The 21,136-nt window shown below is 32.8% G+C and overlaps 1 protein-coding gene across 2 annotated transcripts in view; it reads right to left on the reverse strand.

Annotated features, from left to right (window-relative positions):
- Positions 1-175: 175 nt before the first annotated feature.
- LOC114329042 (UMP-CMP kinase 2, mitochondrial) overlaps positions 176-21,136 on the reverse strand; it is a 28,304-nt gene continuing 7,343 nt past the window's right edge. Inside the window, exons 3-5 of one of the 2 annotated variants that reach the window (XM_028278056.2) lie at positions 20,054-20,252; positions 19,715-19,951; positions 176-402 (exon numbers count right to left, since the gene is read on the reverse strand). In XM_028278056.2, the coding sequence (XP_028133857.2) occupies positions 282-402; positions 19,715-19,951; positions 20,054-20,252 (557 nt within the window). In that variant the 3' untranslated portion in view covers positions 176-281. Of the gene's footprint in view, positions 403-6,035; positions 6,286-19,714; positions 19,952-20,053; positions 20,253-21,136 lie in introns of those variants that run through there. The other variant, XM_028278063.2, reaches the window with a different exon arrangement.

Consider the following 21,136-nt stretch of genomic DNA (forward strand, 5'->3'; position numbering starts at 1 on the left):
CCTGTCAATATAATATATATCATGGGTGACGGTTTATCAGCCTATCGTTAATAAAACCATAAATATCTTCATTAGTTTAACAAAAACTGTTAATAATCGGTTTTTTATCAAGTGATACTCCATAGGCGGAGATGTTTTCATTTTAAAACTATTTTAGGAATTTTTAATTAACATTAAAACACGATTTTTTCTGATTTTTTGTTTATTTAAACCATACAATGTATTGTTATAAAAAATACCTAATATATTAGGCTAAAAGTAACAAAAAACTAAACTGTTAACTAAACTTTTAGAAATGGTTTAACAACGTCATAAAGTTCTTCACATTCTGTTTCAAATGAATTATTTCCATTGACAAAGACTACCTCGGGATCGGACATATTCTTATACGCAGAAATAACACTAGAACAAAAAATTAATAATTATGTAAATTTTACTTGGTATTGAGGGAGAGTAAGCAATCACTGCCACGTCATCGTCAGCCACGTGGTTATTTCGTAGGCGTACGTGTTATACGAGTAGTTTATTATATTCTTTTTTCGGCTAATTTGCACTATAATTGTAAAACTCAATAATAAACCGGCCATTCCGGATTAAAATTGCCGAAATACAATATTTCTTATAAAAATGATCCAGAATATCTACCAAATGACCTCTGTCAATGTTAGTTGTAGTGTAGTGATGTTGACTACGTTGTAACTATTCGTTACAAAGTACTCGTTACTTACGAATACCGAAAGTAACGATTACTAAACAGAGAGTCAAATCGTTACTTTGATTACTCTGATTACTTCGTTACTTCGTACCAATCGTATCAGAGCGAGTACCTATTTTGATTTCGAATATTGTATCTACTCGGTTGATATCGGAGTCGGACCAGTATTCCACGAGTGTTCGATATCAGTACAGTTAACTAAAATTTTATCTATGAAGGGCGAAGGCTATTAAGAATTTTACTTTACAGGGTTACAGGGCGCTGAGAAGTAGCTGAAACAGAGGGAGGTATATCATTTAACAAAGCATGCACCCAGAAACAGATGTCTATACAATTTGTCGAGGTAGATAATTCACAGAATTTCACAAATGTTAGTTCTTTTGAAAATGAAAATGCAACACATTAGATTTTAATAATAAATACACACTATTCTTATCAGGCCTAGAAAAAAATAGCTTAGATTGACCGGAAAATATGTAGAAATGATAATATTTCTAAACTATGATCATCAACTTTAATTTTACATGTAGGTATGGCATTGTTTTTATTAGACCAGGGCATTTAACACTAAAAACATAGGAATAAATCTATTTTTGAAGTTATACTTCTTTACGGGCGTAATGACGGTGAAATTTTATATGGTAAAACCTAGCGACCGGGCGCATGCGCATTATAACTTTGTTCTGATTGGATGTTCAAATGCCATGACAAAAATTATCCAATATGGCAGCTGTGGCACAGCTGTGGGACTGTGGTTTGGTTATAATGTATGCTTGTTGCGTTTTAAAATTTGTAGGAAGAGAAACAACAAACAAAAAGTTAGTTAATGGTTATACTGCCTTTTTAAATAGTTTTCATATTATATTTTTGGACTTATTTACATAGAAGAGATGATTGTTGCATGCCAATGTGAAAGCTCATCAAACTGTGACTAGTATGAGTGCCGCAGATCTCGCTTATTCAAAGCTAAAGAATCTTTCACTGGTAAGTGTTTTATAAATAGTTGATCAAATTTTGTTATGATATTTGAACATAGCCACTTTGCACGACGCAAGTGATTGCGAAATTTATTAGTCGTTATACGGGCTCCGATACCTACCTTGAACCTACCAAAATACATAAGTAGTATGTAATATGTAATACTTTTATTTACATAATTTGATTACCATCAAAATTTCTATCAATATTCACCTAATACATTGTTTTCTTACTCTATGTTTTGTTGTATTTTTTCAATTCTAAATCATTTCAATTCAAAATCAATATAATTTGATTTACATAAGTTAAAAATGTCAAAAGGTTAATCTGTTTAGTTAGACGATCTTCGCACATAATGACAAGCTCTCTCTGTGGCGAAGTTTTAATGCGAGTGAATCCCAATACAACGCAAATACTAGCCGCGTGGCAAGTTGGTTCGAATCCCAATAGAAACTTTTATTTTTTTTATTTTTTTTTATACATTTTATGATTGTAAGTATATTTATTATATAATTTTATTTTCAGAAAATACGTATTTAGTTAAAAATTTTTCCGACAATTAATGTTCAGAAATCATTTGTGGCATTTTTAATGTGTTTGTGTGTGTTTTATTTTTTTATTATTTTAATTTTTGGCACTGTTTTAATAAAAATGTTTGAGAAGTAGTAAGTATAAATTAATTTAATATTTAAATAAAATATAAATAAAAAGTATATTAATTTCGTTTATAATCATATAATCATATAATAGAAGTATAACTTCTTACGTGCGTATAAAGTACACACACATTATTTTTTAAATATAGTAGGTACATAGACACTTGCAACTTTTTGCATTGTATTTAGGATTAGGATGACGTCTGAAAAAAAGTCTACAATACAAAAATAGGTGGAAACGCATTATTACATTTTAAAGTGTATATAAACGCATCGAAAAATGCATAAACATGTAAAAATCAGTATATTAAGGGTCAGATTTTTTTATTTCGGGGTATTTGGGTTCAGTGAACACGAATTTGCAATCAGAACCGACCTCCGAAGCACCTGGGTGCCCAGGGTTACTGCTAAGGTACGTCATCTAGAGTCAGTGGTTCCCAACCTTTTTCCCATGATCGCCCCCTTAGACAGGTTTCACCGGTTGTGAATACTATAATCGCCCCCCTCCCCAATTAAATTGAAACAAAAAATTATTCAGTACAATATTGATTTATTTTTACATTTCGTAAAATGATACATGGTAAGTCATCATTCAATCTTCGCTTGTCCACTGCTGGACATAGATCTCTCTCATAATTTTCCCTCTATTTCGATCTTGTGCCTCTTGCATTTTGTCCACGTGTTGGTGAACATGGTTAGTAATAACTGTTAATTTCTCCCTTGGGCCTGGTGATACTCACATAATTTCTTTATGTCTGGCTCAATGTTGGTTAATAGCTATGTACCTCAAATCCCCTCCAAGGTGGAGGCAATATGTTTGAAGATCCTCAGAATAACCACATGATGATTTCTGGGGAATTTGGTCAGACCTACTCTCTGTATATTTTCTTCAAAAATAGATAGTTTGTCAATGAATGCTCCGACTACTCCCTTCGCTTTGGCCATATTTATGTTCTTCCTTTGTAATTCCAGATTCGTTCCATTTAATTTTTCAGAAATATCTGATAGTTAAGCGATGTCATTTCGCTTCTCTTGTAGTGCTGTACTCAGTGTGGGGTCACTAGTTATCAGAAATTCGATAATAGTATCCATGAGACTGCAGAACCGCCGTAAGCAATTCCCTTTCGAAAGCCAGCGGATTTCCGTATGTAGTAGCAATGTATTAAATATCTCATCATTTTCTTTACAGAGTGTCAGAGTGTACGAAATATTCCATCATTCTTTGGTTTTGCTTTAATTTTATTTACCTCATCTATGACAAGACCAATATTTACATATGAAGCACAGACATGGATCTTCACGAAGGAAAATATGGAAAGAATGGCCAATACTCAAAGGGCAATGGAAAGAAAGATGATGGGTATCAAGATAAGTGACAAAAATAAAAATACATGGATAAGAAATAAAACCAAAGTGAAAGCTCTAAACAAACATGCAGCTACTCTCTAGTTAAAAACATGATAAAACAACAGACAAAAATACGGAAGATGGAATGAAGCGACAATCCACTGGAGACCTTGGGACCGTAAAAGAGGAAAGGGCAGACCACAGATGAGATGGTCGAATGACCCAAAAAGATACGCTGGGACCAGATGGACAGGATTAGCACTGAACGAAGAAGAGTGGAAAAATAAGGGGGAACCCTATGTTCAACTTTGGACAAATAAGGGCAAAAGATAGATAGATGACAAAACGACCACAACTTTGGTCGTACACTTTTTGTTGAAGTCAGATCGACAGGGTCGGTACCTACTCCCATCATTCTTATCCCACTTCTATCCCTTTCTCTTTTGTGCGGATGTTCGCCCAATACGAAAGCTCGATAAAAGGAAAATGCAGAATTAATTATAATGTATTACTTACCTATAGAATTAAATTGTATCATGATTCATAGCCCTCTGTTACTAGACGAGATGTTTGTGTTATTATTACCTGCATTGGTGTACATTTAATTACTTTTTATTATCCTATGGATATCCGATCGAAAGTATTGTTTTTTCTTCTCTATTACCCATTTCTCTTTTCCCAGATGCTAATCGCCCCCTTTTCTCTATTGCCCCCCATATCGCCCCCTTCGCTCTATCGCCCCCCTGAAAATCTCAAATCGCCCCCAAGGGGGCGATCGCCCCCCGGTTGGGAATCACTGATCTAGAGTTCGAGGGTTCGTTTTTGGCACTTAATTGATGCAAATAGATTACTCGAGATTACTGATATTGTGGAGCAGCAATGACAGAACAATTACGTATCATTTAATTTCTATCAATTAAGTAGATCGGTGAAGATTGTTATATCGGATCTTATACTTATACGAAATACTGAGAAATGCGATTCTCGATATGATTACCTGTACTCAGATACAAGAGTAATCATAGTAATCAAAGTATCCTACTAATACTAATACAAAATATGTACTGAGAAATGCGATTCTCGATATGATTACCGGTACTCAAATACAAAAGTAACAAAAGTAATCAAAGTAATCAGAGTAATCAAAGTAACGAATACTTTAAATGATTACTTTATACAAAAGTAACGATTTGTAACGAATAGTCGAAAGTAACTATAATCAACATCACTACTGTAGTGCCTTTCTCTCTCTCTCTCTCTCTCTCTCTCTCTCTCTCTCTCTCTCTCTCTCTCTCTCTCTCTCTAACTCTTTCATCGTTTCCCCAATACTGCATCGTGATTTCCTCCAGCACTCCAACAACTTATTTCCATTGGTCTCTATCTCTATCGTCAGCTGCTCTAAGGGTTTCGTAGAATGAGTGGCCCGCTCAACTCTAAATTTGGATGGACCATCTGGTTGATAACCGTTATTTCGTCACCTCTGCGAACCACGTGACCAAACAACTGTAGAATTCGCTGCAGACATGTTGTGGATAGCGTTTTGTTAATGTCAAGTTGGTTGAGAATCGAAACGTTTGTCCGATGAACCGTCCAAAGCATTCTTCTCAAACATCACATCTCAAAGGCATTAATTTGAATTACGGCTTGAACATCATCCACTGCTTCTTGAAAGATTTCCTCAGAGTATATGTTGAACAGCAGTGGTAATAGTATACATCCCTGACGGACCCCACGTTTGATTTTGATATCTTCGTATTCTCCTGCCTCTGTCCAGATAGACGATGTTTGATTCCAGTACAGATTGCTAATAATTCTTAGATAATTTGATCAATTGCTCCCAAATAGGAAGACGATCAGTGGGAAGACTAAGAAAACGATGGAATGACAACTTACTGGAGGTACATTGAAAACAAACAGAGTCATGTCTACACAAAAAGAAGAAGAAATCTTCCTTGTTATGTGATGACGTGTTTAACTTTTTTTTTTCTATTCTAAACATATTATATTAAACATATATTTTTAGTGAAACAAGATTAAGTTTTTCGCTTCTTGCCTTTGGTGCTTAATTTGTTCATTGCATCTATCATATATAATATATTAGTAGCTTACTCATTTTTAACATTTTCATAAGAAGTCTGACTTTATGAGCTCGATTTTCAAGAATCCATGTGACTATTCGATTTTAATATAGGTAATTTACCATTTTTAATACCATTTTAATATAATCACCATTTAATAGCAGAAATATTCAATTTCCTGTTTGCTTTTCAGTGTTTCTTCGGGCCCTCTTTCTTCTTTCCTCGTAGGGACTTTAGGAATTTTTAATTAATATAAAAAACCACATTTTCAATTTTTTTTATTTTTCAAACCATACAATGTATTGTTATAAAAGTGTATGTATTAGACTAAAATGAATATAAAAATGTAATAAACTTTGTTCCAGTTTTAACAAAGAACTAAAAACGAAACTAATCTATTAAAAACGGTTTAACAATATCACAAAGTTCCTCACACTCTTTTTTAAATGACTTATTACCATTGATAAAGATCACTTCGGGATCGGACATATTTTTATATGCAGAAATAACACTGTAACAAAAATGAATAGATAAATTTATTATATAGCTAAACTGTTCTCTCTGGCGTACAGTTTATTATTTTCATGTCTTATGACTGAATAACAGATTGTTATATACAAATTCATTTTTATAATAAATAATCAATGCCTAAAGATGCCTATCAATAAGAAGACTAAAATGGTACGGCCACGTACGCAGAGCAGAAAACGCTTGGATAAACAAAGGATTTTGGAAAAACGAAGTCGACGAAGCCATGTCTAAAAAAGGATTGGAAGACGGAGACTGGGAAAATCGAAAAAAATGGAAGTCCTGGCTGACGGAAGGGAAACGGCATTAGCTGTAGACAACCCTTTATATATAGGGTGAGGCAGATAACTGGCCTATTAGAAATATATCGAGAAATAAAGGCAACAGAATCATGAAAATCGGAATAAAGGGGTTTTGAAGAATGGTTTATTTAATGAAAATATTTTCACCTATTTGCTACTTCCGGTTATACCGGAAGTTGCTTATAACTTCGTTTTTTAAATGGGACACCCTGTCTATTTTTAGATTTTTGGATTCTCCTCGATGTTTTCTTTCTTAAAATGTGAGATTTTGTAATATTATACAGGGTAGTTTAAAAGATAATTACGTTTTGTTCTTAATTTCGTAGCAATATTCACACCCTGTAGAATTGTAGTAGTTTGACATCAAAAACTCTGTTTATGTTTAAATAATTTTTAATATAGTCTACTATTGTTAAGAACTGTTAGTATAGCTAATTTTATAATTTTAGTATACAGGGTTAGTCGAAACTCGGAATGAGTATTTTCTGAGTTTTCTTAAATAGAACACCCTATATTTTAGTATTGTAATGAAATGATATTTTATGGTACTTTTTTATTTCTTAAGCATTCCCTATACCTAACTTCTTGTATTTGTGGTTAATTGTTAATTGAACCAACAATCCTGATCCCTGATCCAAATACCTGTCGATCCCTGATCGACAATCCAAATAAAAAAGTACCATCAAATATCATTTCCTTACAATACTAAAATACAGGGTGTTCCATTTAAGAAAACTCAGAAAATACTCATTCCGAGTTTCGACCAACACTGTATACTAAAATTAAAAAATTAGCTATACCAACAATTAATAACAATAGTAGACTATATTAAAACCATCTGAACATAAATAGAGTTTTCGATGTCAAACTAATACAATTCTACAGGGTGTGAATGTTATTACGAAATTAAGAAAAAAAACGTAATTATCTTTTAAACTACCCCAATCTCATATTTTAAGAAAGAAGACATCGAGGAGAATCCAAAAATGTAAAAATATACGGGGTGTCCCATTTAAAAAAACGAAGTTATAAGCAACTTCCGGTATAACCGGAAGTAGGAAATACATAGATGAAAATATTTTCATTGAATAGATCATTCTTCAAAACCCCTTTATTCCGAATTTCATGATTCTGTTGCCTTTAGTTCTCGAGATATTTCTAATAGGACTTTTATCTGCCTCACCCTGTATACAGGGTGTTTGGTAAAGAATGGGCCATAGCTTAACCTTAGATTCCTGAGGTTAAAATAGGTCGATTTAAGCTAACTTACCTTAGTACAAAAGTTGATAATAACCGAAATACAGGGTGTCAAAGTTAAACTTTTATTTTATTTATTTTTGAATATTTCCTGACAGGCATGGGACAACAACACGAAATTTGGTAAGTGGTGCTGGTATTGTACAATCTACTAAATTATGTTAAACAAACGTTTCTGGCTACTACCAGAGGCGTACGACGGGGGAGCATGAATGGTTGATCCTTCCCAAAGTCTACGCCACTGCCGGAATTGCTATTTTAGTGTAATTTTTTGATTATCCAATACTTTCTATGTAAAAAACATACTCGTCATGCGTAACGATAAAGCCATTAGTTTTAGAGATATTTGAAGCTAAAAACGAAGGAGCATACATAATACATTAATCAAAATATGTGTGCCTTTTCATTTTTAACTTCAAATATCTCGAAAACTAATGACTTGATCGTTACGAATGAAGAGTATATTATTTGCATAGAAAGTATTGGAGAATCTAAAAATTATGCTAAAATAGCACTTTCATCAGTGGCGTAGAATTTGGGACGGGTCAACCATTCACTTTCCCCTGTTGTACGCCTCTGGTATTAACTACAAACGATTATGTAACATAATTTAGTAGGGTGTACAGTACCTACACTTTCTGCCAAGTACCATAAGGATATGTCAAATAGTTTGATAGTACCGGGCACAAATAGTTCTTAAAGTTTTAAATAAAGAATAAATTATAAAAAAAAAAGAAAACGTTAAAATAATTTGACATATATGTACGTGTGATACTTAGCTGAAATACACTTTCAGTACCAGCAGTGGTGATGGTATTGTACAAACTACTAAATTATGTTAAATAATCGTTTCTGGCTACTACCAGAGGTGTACGACAGGGGAGAGTGAATAGTTGACCCTTCCTAAATTCTACGCCACTGATGAAACTACTATTTTAGCATAATTTTTTTATTCTCCAATACTTTCTATGCAAATAATATACTCTTCATTCGTTACGATAGTCATTATTTTTCGAGATATTTGAAGTTAAAAATGAAAAGGCACACCTATTTTGATTAATGTATTATGCTCCTTCGTTTTTAGCTTCAAATATCTCGAAAACTAATAATGGCTTTATCGGTACGAATGAAGAGTATGTTTTTTACATAGAAAGTATTGGAGAATCAAAAAATTTCACTAAAATAGCAATTCCGCCAGTGGCGTAGAATTTGAGAAGGGTCAACCATTCACGTTCCCCGGTCGTACGCCTCTGGTAGTAGCCAGAAACGTTTGTTTAACATAATTTAGTAGATTGTACAAAACCAGCACCACTTACCAAATTTCGTGTTGTTGTCACATGCCTGTCAGGAAATATTCAAAAATAAATAAAATAAAAGTTTAACTTTGACACCCTGTATTTCGGTTATTATCAACTTTTGTACTAAGGTAAGTTAGCTTAAATCGACCTATTTTAAGCTCAGGAATCTAAAGTTAAGCTATGGCCCATTCTTTACCAAACACCCTGTATATTTATCAATGCTTTTCATTCCTAATGGAATGTTTACCGCTCTTACTTAGAGCTCTTTAACTCGCTCATTGCGGTGACTCACTTCGTATTTTTCTTGTGTACGTCAAAATTTGTTGCATTACTTGAGTTTCGTTACAATTTTCTTCCACTCATTTCGCTCTCAGCATAGGTCCCTCCAGGATTTTGATATCTCTCATGGCCTGATCCTCCCATCTTGTGCAATAATAAGAGAGAATATTAAAAGTTTTATAGCTATTAGAAGATTAACTAATATTAAATAATATAATATTGAACTGGGTCAAGATTATGCAATTAATATGGAGTAAGAAAGTGTCTCATTGTTTTACAAATATTAAATGTACTAATTCTTGAGTCACGGGTGCTGGCATTGTACAAACCCTTGTAAAAGCCCTTTTATGCTTGTAATAACACACTTTTATTGTTGAACCTAACATAATGAAATATCAGAAAAAACTAGGTGCCCGCATAGTAAAGACGTTTTATTCTCCCTTAGTTGCTTAACATTGAAAAGAACCTGAAGTACTACCGCCCATACCTCCCAGGGTGGCAACGTATATTAGAATCTCTCTCTAGATCTTCCCCTTGGTCTTTCAGCTTCTGCCTTCTTTTTCTCTATGTGTCTCAGCCATTTCAGTCTCTGTGCTTTAATAAAACTAATTATATCTTCTCCCTGCATTGTATCGTATTTTATGGTCCATTCTTGTTCTCGTCCCTCCGTTTTTCGTTCTTATCGAGCTCATATTTCTTCTGAAGATTTTCCTTTCGAATATTCTTTAATCTTTCTTCATATTTATTTATAATGTAAGTTGTCTCAACTGCGTATGTAACTATAGTCTGGGCAGATTATCGGAGAATATGCGATTTTTGGGAAAAGTTATTTACCAGCAATTTTATTGCTGGAATCGAATTTTATGATTGTATATATTAATAATATAGGTATGCAAAGTCCGCAGATAGTGTGCTACTTTTTTATAAACAAAATGGCGCCCGAAAATCGAGATTTTTTAATTTTTTCTCTATAACTCCAAAGATTTTAACTTTACACCAAAAACACCCAAATAAAAATTCACCTTAACTGAATTCTGCATAGAGACGTGTTTTTCCCGATTTACTTCGACGAACATTTTTTCCGGAAAATGCGGGTTTTTCCAACAAAATCTTTAATTTTCAACTAAAATTTTAGATAAGTAATTGTTTATTAATAATTAAATAATTTGGTAATATAAAAGCTCTTTTCGTATAGATTATAATTCCAGAAACCGATTGAAATTGAATAAACAGTTTAGCAACAATTGAATTGTTAATTAAACATTTACGGTCGCTATAATAATCACAATAGTTACGATACATAAGAATAACTATGATTTCTGTATAAAAAGACATTGTGCCTATCTAATGTACTTTACAGAATTGAAATTGGACTATTTAAGCAGTCTCAGCAATATTTTAAAATTATAAACAATTTTTTGGCTTATAAACAAATAGAATACCTCGGGAAATATTAAATTAAATCATGAAAACGGTATTTGAAAAAAAGTGGCAGGACGCTTCTTTTAAAATAAAAAACGTTTAATTGTGATGAGTGGTTCCTGAGATACAACCGGTCAAAGACGACCGACATTTACGCCAAAGATATAAACAATAGGATCATAATTTTCGAACCATCACCTTTTTTATTTCAGTGCTCTTTCTCCACACCAATAAAGTTCAAAATCGGTATACGTTAAAAAAATGCATTTTCTCGGCTTTCTTCATTCTTTTTTTGGTCCCAAGTAACTAGAGTAGAGCCATCTAACTAACGCATTATTAAATGTCAAAGTTGCTTTTGTTTTGTTATAATAAATTAATTTATTTATTATAACAAAAATTTTTAATTTGTTTAAATAAAGATCATTTGAATAATTATACAGCTTTCAAATGAGAATATTTGTGTTTTTTACGTTAAAAGGTACACTTCTAGTAAGTTTATCTAAAAAAAGTCTACAACTGGAAAAATATGTAGTTTTCTTTTCTTATAAATAAATCAATCTAGTATAACAAAACAAAAGCAAGTTTGACATTTAATAATGCGTTAGTTAGATGGCTCTGCTCGAGTTAGGTACTTGGGAACAAAAAAAGAATGAAGAAAATTGCTCAATGGGAAGCCGAGAAAATGCATTTTTTTTTAACGTATACCGATTTTGAACTTTGAGATTACATTTTCTCCAGCCTAATTTTTGATTGGAATTTTGCTATTTTTGGCAATTTTCACTCGTACAAGTAATATTGATAGGTTTGTTATAATAATATAATATGTTATGAGTATTTTAAAGATATAAAAATTGGCGTGGAAAAAGAGAAGAAAAATAAAAAGGTGATGGTTCGAAAATTATGAGCCTATTGTTTATATCTTTGCCTTAAATGCCCGTCAACTTTGACCGGTGGTATCTCAGGAGCCACTTATCACAATTAAACGTTTTTTTCTTTTAAAAGAAGCGTTCTGCCGCTTTTTTCCAATACCATTTTCATGATTTAATTTAATTTAATATTTCCCGAGATATTCTATTTGTTTATAGGCCAAAAAATTGTTTATAACTTTAAAATATTCCTGAGGCCGCTTAAATAGTCCAACTTCAATTCTGTAAAGTACATTAGATAACTACAGTGTCTTTTTATACAAAAATCATAGTTATTCTTATGTATCATAATTATTGTGGTTATTATAGCGACCGTAAATTTTTAATTAACAATTCAATTGTTGCTAAACTGTTCATTCAATTTCCATCGGCTTCTGGAATTAAAATCTATACGAAAACAGCTTTTATATTACCAAGTTATTTAATTATTGATAAGCAATTACTTATCTAAGATTTTAGTTGAAAATTAAAGATTTTGTTTGAAAAACCCGCATTTTCCGGGGAAAATTTTCGACGAAGTAAATCGGGAGAAACGTGTCTCTATGCAGAATTTAATTACGGTGAATTTTTATTTGGGTGTTTTTGCTGTAAAGTTCAAATCTTTGGAGTTATAGAGCAAAAATTGAAAAAAACATGATTTTCGGGCGCCATTTTGTTTATAAAAAAAGTAGCACACTATCTGCGGACTTTGCATACCTATATTATTAATATATAGAATATAGGATCTTATAATTCGATTCCAGCAATAAAATTGCTGGTAAATAACTTTTTCTTGTATTTTGCTAATTAGCCCAGAGTACTACTGGTCTGATTGCAAATCTCTATATTTTCAGTTTTGTATTTCTGGATAAGCTCTTGCCCTCCATTAGCATATGGTTCTCCAGTAAGTTTTGTTGCCTGCTAGTATTCGCTCCGTTACATCTTCACTTCTCTTATTTTTGCCTTTCACAATTACTCCCAAGTATTTTAATCGTTGAACTCTTTTAAATTCTTTTTGATTTGCGTGCTGCTCTTCTCCAGAAGTCCATTTCTGTTGCTATACTTTGTTTCACGTTAAGAATGGAACATTAAGCTTATGGAGATCAGTATTGCCAAACCTCTCGGGCACGGGTCGCTACTCGACTGCCGATATACGATTCATTCTGATCAGTACGGCGTGGCATCTGCGCGCTTCTATCGTCCATAAGAAATACATTGTCCTATCTAAGCAACGTTCCGTTCTTAACGTGAAACGCTCTATAGTAACATTTTCTCTGTCTAATTTATTTGTATTATTCTATTAATTTTGTCTAGAGTTAATCCTAAATATGTATTTAACTTGAGTGCCATTTATTGTTGTTGTTGGACACTCACAATTTAGTCAAAGATGAAAAAAAAAAAAAATGAAACAGTCTCAAGTTGAAACGGTTCAAAAGAACGCAATTATTTTGCCTTATGCAGAAACCAAAAATTGTAAATGTATCGTAACATATTTTTGTCCCATCCTGTAGACATAAAAATATCGCTTCATATGCCAAGGGAATGTAAGGAATTTATTTAAACGTGAGAATTTGAAGTTTATCCGTCTTGTCAAAGAAAAACGTTATTATATTTTACGGTCATAGTTATCTATATTCGATTTCCTGTGTTCAGTTTGTGATGTAAAAAAGAGTTACAATGTAGCTAATGATCGTTTTATCTCCATAAATCCTGGGGGTTAGATACACATACGTGCTAATATCAATATCAGAAAGCGCGGGTGTTAATTGTGGACTCAGCAATACCTTTCTTCAAAATGTTAGAGCTAAGTAAGGTTCGCTGACATGGCTAAATGACCCTATTGGTTAAAGAGTATAATTCCCTACCAAAGAGGTTGGATTTAGAATGTGTTTTGATTTTCCCTATTGGATAATAAATAAGTGTAGGAAGCTTAGATATTCTTTTATTGGTCAAAAAAAAAAAGAATTAGGTGACAGAAAGGAGAGGAAAGAGAGCTTAGGACGGAAAGTCAAAGTTCTGAGGACAAGGAGTTACGTTGGAGCCGCCAAGAAGTGAAGTCTAGTTTGATCAGTCAGTTTCCAGTTTAGTATAGTGTCAAAGTTCTGAGGACAAGGAGTTACGTTGGAGCCGCCAAGAAGTGAAGTCTAGTTTGATCAGTCAGTTTCCAGTTTAGTATAGTGAAGTTTAAGATGTAGTTTTAAGTTGCAAGTGTCTTCCCCGGCTGGCTAATGCTCTGGTAGCTTGGCTCAGCTCGGCATGACATGGCGGACAGAGAACGTGGACTCCGGCATTTTCGCTGCTGTTAAGCGGATGTCGATATATTGTTATACCACTTTTGGTATAATTTTTTCTTACATGCAGTCTGATCCAGGAATTATGCAGGAGTAGAATTTTTTTGTGTTACTAGTTCAAACATCCTAGTTAAAGCATGAAGTTTGCTTTTATTGAAGTTATACTTCTTTACCGGCGATAGAGGGTAAATTTTTATATGGGAAAACCTAGCGACCGGGCGCATGCGCATTATAACTTTGTTCTGATTGGATGTTCAAATGACATGTCAAAAATTATTCAATATGGCGGCTGTGGCACAGCTGTAGTTAGATTATTTATGGTTGTTGCGTTTTAAAATTTGTGTGAAAAGAAACAACAAACAAAAGTTAGTTAATACTTATACTGCCTTTTTAAATAGTTTTCATATACCTATATTTTTGGACTTTTGGACTATTTTGGAAAAGGAAAACTCATTCTAATTTGGTAAGTACCTAGTTTTTATTATAATCATATTGTAATTATACATTTGGATTAGGTTGAAATACATACATTTATTTTCTCAAGAATGCGGATTTTAGAGAGAAATCCCAAATTAGGTTCGATTTTTATTTTTAAATTATGATTTTTTGGCGTAGATTTATTTATCTAGTAGGTATGTAATGCTTTGATTTACATACTTAATTTGATTACCAAAAAAAGTTCTACCAATCTTCATCTAATATATTGTTTTCTTACCGTTTTGTTATATTTTTATATTTTCTTCCACAAAATTTAAACTACATAATTTTCAAAACAATTGTCAAACAGTAAAACGTTCAGTTACCGTATTTTTCCACATGATAAATAATGTGCGATTGGACGAGTGAGTCTACGCTTCGATTACGAGTCAAAGCGGCACGAAATTCAAGGGTTCAATTCTCGATGCAAGTTTTATTTTTTTATTTTTTTATGCATATTATGATTGTGAGTATATTTGTTATATAATTTTTTTTTTCAGCAAATGCGTATTTAAAATTTTTGCCAACAATTATTATCGTCCAGAAATCATTTTTTCTTTGTGGCATTTTTCAATGTGTTTGTGTGCGTTTTATTCTTTTATTTTTTTAAATTTTTGGTATAGTCTTAAAAATCACATAATATGTAGTAGAAGTATAACTTCTTACGTGCGTACAAAGTACACACACATTCTTTTTTTAGTATTTTTTGATCCCGTTAAGTAAACTAGAAAACAAATTCTTTTTAATATTTTTGTTCGAGTAGTGTAGATTTGTTAAAAAAAAAATTCAATGCTGAATTTTTCTATGAACTATGGAATTTTTCTATGAACCATGGAATTTTTCTATTAACTATGGGTAACCTTATGTACTGTTATTGTATCAATTCATTTGTAAAGTGACATTTAGTGAGTGAATTGTGCCTTGGACTTAGAACAACCAAGAAGATTCAGGAATGATAAACAAGGTATTATTTTTTCTTTGTAAAACTTTTATTTTCTTTTTTTTTGGTAATCACGTAATCTGGTACATCTCTATTTGTAACATCGTAAGAGATCACAGATTAAATTTTTTGTTTCAATAAATAATGTTTGATTTTCAAAATATTATCTTATTATTTATCTTTTCCTCAGTGGCGGCTGGTGGGGTAAAATTTTGGGTAGGCCAAGCCAGCAAATTACATATAGCTATGTATAATAATACATAATATGCAAATATAAATTTATTTTTATGTATAATAGTGTAGGTGTAGGAAACAGCGGTTGAACCTCGCAAAATGGACACAAGTCCGGTTTTTTTTCTGGTATATCAAGGGGTGTCGTTATGCAACTAATTTTTTCTTAAACAATTTCGCCCCGGAACCCCCTTTTCATCCCTTTAAAGGGAGTGATTTGTGGTTTTTGCGAAACGTAGCCCTTCCTGTACGTTTTGCAAAAAAATTACTTAATAGTAAAATGAAGAGGACTATATTTCCTATCATTTATTTCCCGACAGCATATGTCTATCACCCACCGTTTAGCGGGGGTGGCGCCCCAATATTGACAAATTTAAAAAAAAGATGTTTTAAAAAAATATTTTTCCCTAACTGTAATGAAAATTAAGAAGAAACCCTGCGGCAATTAATCACAAATAAGTGGCTGATTTTTTAATATAGGTTTCATTTAAGAGCAATTGCAAATTTTTTAATTACAGGGTGTTACATTTTAAAAAACCCCTTTTTATACAATTTGAACTGCCTATGCTATAGTAAAAAAAACTTTCAGCGATTATCGATGTACTAGTGTTATTTACAAATTTGTATAATGCACCCCCATATTTTCCCCGGAACCACCCAAAAAAAGGAGAATTAATTAAGAAAATAATAAAAAATTGATTTTGGGCCACCACTGTGGTTTTAAGGTGCAAAGAAAATAAAATATGCATAAGTCATAATGTGTATCAGACAGTGTGTTCTTTTATTTTCCATAAGTACGTTATCCATAAAATGAATAGGTGACGAAAAAAAAAAAACAAAAACTGGAGCACGCCAAAGCATTTCTGAGGTTTGCGGCGCCGTTACGAAAAAAATGCATAGGACCTTATTTGTTGAGAAAATAGTGGTCTTTAATTCTGTATAAGTTTGTTTTAAAAAAATGCATAGGTAATGAGAAAAAGGGGGTTTTTAAAATGTAACACCCCGTAATTAAAAAATGGGCAATTCCCCTTAAATGAAACCTATACCAAAAAATCAGCCACTTACTTGTGATTAATTTCCCTAGGGTTTCTTCTTAATTTTCATTACAGTTAGGGAAACATAATTTTTTTAAATATCTTTTTTAAAAATTTGTCAACTTTGGGGCGCCACCCCCGCTAAACGGTGGGTGATAGACATATGCTGTCGGGAAATAAATGGTAGGAAATATAGTCCCCTTCATTTTACTATAATTAGGGCTACGTTTCGCAAAAACCCCAAATTATCCCCTTTAAAGGGATGAAATGGGGGTTCCGCGGCGAAATTTTTTAAGAAAAAGTTAGCCTCACAATAAGCTCCCCTTGATATACCAGAAATAAAATAAAACCGGACTTGTGTCCATTTTGCGAGGTTCAACCTCTATTTCCCACACTATAAAAATACTTAGAAGGTAACTGTAACAGATTTACATTTAATTATATTTTAAAAACTAAATCAAATTATGAACTAAAATATACAAATAGTTTACATATTTTATTATTTATAGAGCAGGTTTATTCTTCTCTCTTTGCTTTGTGCAAATTTGTCAGTTACAATTCGATAATTCTGTTATCGGCAACGAAGCCCGGCGAAGTGTGAAGTGAGCGAAGGCCAGTTTGAATCGGGCCTATACACCAGGCATAACACGACAATATAAAAATCGTTGTCCTGCAAGCTACTTCACTTCGAACGCTTTTTGTATGGAGATCTTATGTGAGCGGAGTCGGCCAGCTCCGAGCGGGCCTATGATATTTAAAATACGATTCGATGCTTTCTGTGAATGTGGTAATAACAAAGTTGTCTTAACGGACGCTAATGTATTGAGTGATTTAATACATTTAAAAGTTATTTACATGCTTTAACATAATTTTTGAATATGTCTTTTTCTATTTCAAAGCTCTTAAAATTATTGGGTAGGCCCGGCCTATCCTGCCTAGCCCCAAAAGCCGCCACTGCTTTTCCTTCTCTCTTGTTTCGTAAGTACAGCTGAGTAAAGTACAAAAAGCTAAGTCACGCCATATTTGCTTTCACGCCATATTTTCTTTCATTTAATAAAGTATTTTGTATATTTTATATTGACTAGTTTTTTGTTTAATTTTTTTGAGTTAGCAATATTTTCTTTAAGGTGATACAGTACCGATCAACAGGTAGAAAAAACGCGTTCCAAGATTGCGGCTGTAATTTTAAATATTTTTTCGAGATATTTGGCACACGTATTCGTAATATAATAAAGAATGGCGGTACAGAGCCCAATTTGAAAAATATATTAATATGTGGAAATTACTCTGTAATTAAATGAAGTATTAAAAAAACGAGCCTGTACCGCCATTAAGAAGAACAAAAAAATACACTTTCTTCAAATAAACTTTTTTATCCGATGCCTAGATTTTGTGTCATTTTAGAACTACTAATGAAATAAAAAATTTTAGTAGTTCCAAAATGACACAAAATCTAGGCATCGAATAAAAAAGTTTATTTGAAGAAAGTGTATTTTTTTGTTCTTCTTAATGGCGGTACAGGCTCGTTTTTTTAATATTGTATTTAATTACAGAGTAATTTCTACATATTAATATATTTTTCAAATTGGGTTTTGTACCGCCATTCTTTATTATATTACGAATACGTGTGCCAAATATCTCGAAAATACAGGGTGTCCCAGACTAAGTTACCCACGCTATATCTCTTAAACGAATAGAGATTTTCGAATGGGACAAAAGGTGATATATTCTACTTGTAATACACTTTAATGTGGCGTACAAAAAATCATCCCCTAAATAATCATCCCTTAGTTACAACCCCTAACTTTAATTTTTTTAGTAGCACCCTGTATATTTTTGTATAGTTTTGGATGTGGTCTTTTATCGTCTATTCAACACATTTTTTGAAAATAAAATCGGTTCGTATATAACCTAGAAACTATCAGTTTATTTTTGTTAAATTGTGTGTCCCAGACTAATTTATCCAGGATATATTTCTTAAACGAATAGAGATTTTCGAATGGCACAAAAACTGATCTATTCCATTTGTAATACACTTTCCTATGGCGTAGAAAAAATTCATCCCCTAAATATTCATCCCTAACTTACAGGTTGCTATTAAAAAAATAAAGTAAAGGGTTGAAAATTTAGGGGATATTTTTTTTCTAGGCCATATTAAAGTGTATTACAAATGTAATAGATTATTTTTGTCCCATTCGAAAATCTCTATTCGTTTATGAAATATAGCCTTGATAAATTAGTCTGGGACACACAATTAACAAAACTAAACTGATATTTTCTTGGTTATTTACGAACCGATTTTATTTTCAAAAAATGTGTTGAATAGACGATAGAAGACCACATCCAAAACTATAAAAAATATATATAGGGTGCTATTAAAAAAATTAAAGTTAGGGGTTGTAACTAAGGGATGATTATTTAGGGGATGATTTTTTTGTACGTTATATTAAAGTGTATTACAAGTAGAATATATCACTTTTTGTCCCATTCGAAAATCTCTACTCCTTTAAGAGATATAGCGTGGGTAAGTTAGTCTGGGACACCCTGTATATTCAAAATTATAGCCGCAATCTTGGAACGCGTTTGTTGCTACCTGTTGATCGCTACTGTTTCCTCTTAATGTTTCTATTTGTTGTATATTTTTGTTCCCATAAGGTAACCAGTGGCGCCCAATATTTTATTTCTTTTTATTTGACATTCTTATTTTGATTTTTTTATTTCTAAGCTAATAAGAGCATATTAATAACATCTTGTTAAGAACCATGCCGTATCTCTTCCGATTCTGAGCAACCGAGGACTTGTTCTCCAAACTGTGTAGCACATCACATCCTTATATGACATATCAACATCGTGTCAAATTTTATTTTCCATTCATGTTTCACTTTGTTTTCATTGACGTTATAAAGTTGAAGAAAGAACTGTGTGCAATATACAAATAACAAAAACGATAAACCTTGTAGCTAATCTACTACTTACTTGTTTCGAAATTCTGAAGAAGACTTCAATAAATCCTCTTGAGCAGTAAACTCTTTCCTTCGAGACAGTCTTTGTAATCTGACGGATTCGTCGACATCAAGGAAAATACAAACATCTGGTTTAAACAAATCTTCCGGCCAACAATATACTTGGTCTCCTCTTGGAGGTATTTCCTGCAAGTCTGCGCTGTCTTGAACTGCTTGAGCTATACCGAAGGCTGTGGTGGAGTGCCAGTATCTGAAATAAAGTACAAAGTTCAACTGACAGATAGAAAAAAAGAGGACAGCTCCAAGGAACAACTGGAGAAGAAAATTATATCAAGATATATTATTAAATTACCTGTCCATTACCACTGGTGCATCTTTTAGAGCCACTTGAACCTCCAAAGCAGCAATATAATTACCCAGAGAGTAATAAGTCGAAAACAAAACTCTGTTTTCGTCAGTCAGACTTCGAAGATGTCTGATACTTTCAGGAGGGGTTTGCCATTTTTTCCCGTTTATTTTTTTAGCAAACTTAGAACCGACAGTGGATTTTCCTAAAAAATATACATTCTGATATAGAATGGAACATGTAAAGTAAATAACAAGTTAAACAGTTATCAAGCAAAAAAATTAAGATATATGTCCGGCCACCCTCAAGCGGACCCTGATCCCTTAACCAATCTATTCCAAGGCCCATAGCAACACATTTTGCTGCAGGAGAGTGTTGCTGTCGACAGAGAACATACCAATATCCTGATGAGAACAACACACCTAATATTACGCATATTTTTTATTACATAGTGTTTTTTAATTACATAGCAATCCTTTTAAACAGAGTCTAGAACACATAATTAATCACACAAAATTAACTAAGAACCAACCAATAATGCAGTGGCGGCCGGTCAGGGTCGGCAGGGTCGGCAGTGCCGACCCACACATTTATAGATATAGATTTTTTAATATTTGCATCTGTGAAGTAAAAAAATCTGTCAGATAATACAGACTAAATTTTATTCATGGTTTTTAAAAGGATTTGATCAATCCGAGCGTTAAGTAATCCCTGCGCATAACAGACTTCTCAAAAAATGAATGATCCGATCCATTCATCTGACTTTTCGGCTAGCCGTCCCCAACTTATCCGTAGCTTGACGATTTACACGTAAAACTCAACGAAATAACAAGTCGATGAGCAAGCGAACATAAATTCTCTCCGTGGGCAATAGCAGATAAGGCATGGCAGGTTAAGCGGCAGGTACGGCACATTTCGGTCTGCCGGTCGGTGTTTCATTTGAAAGCATCGGAAGAAATTGTCAAAAATAATCACGCCGTTTTATGTCGTTTAATTAATATTGTAATTTTTTTAAGTTGTCAGGAATTATCATTTAGTGGACATGATGGATCGAATCATTTGTTAAAAATCAAAGTAATTATAGAGAAT

This window comes from Diabrotica virgifera, chromosome 7 (genome assembly GCF_917563875.1).
Source record: "Diabrotica virgifera virgifera chromosome 7, PGI_DIABVI_V3a".
NCBI classification, from domain to species: Eukaryota; Metazoa; Arthropoda; class Insecta; order Coleoptera; family Chrysomelidae; genus Diabrotica; species Diabrotica virgifera.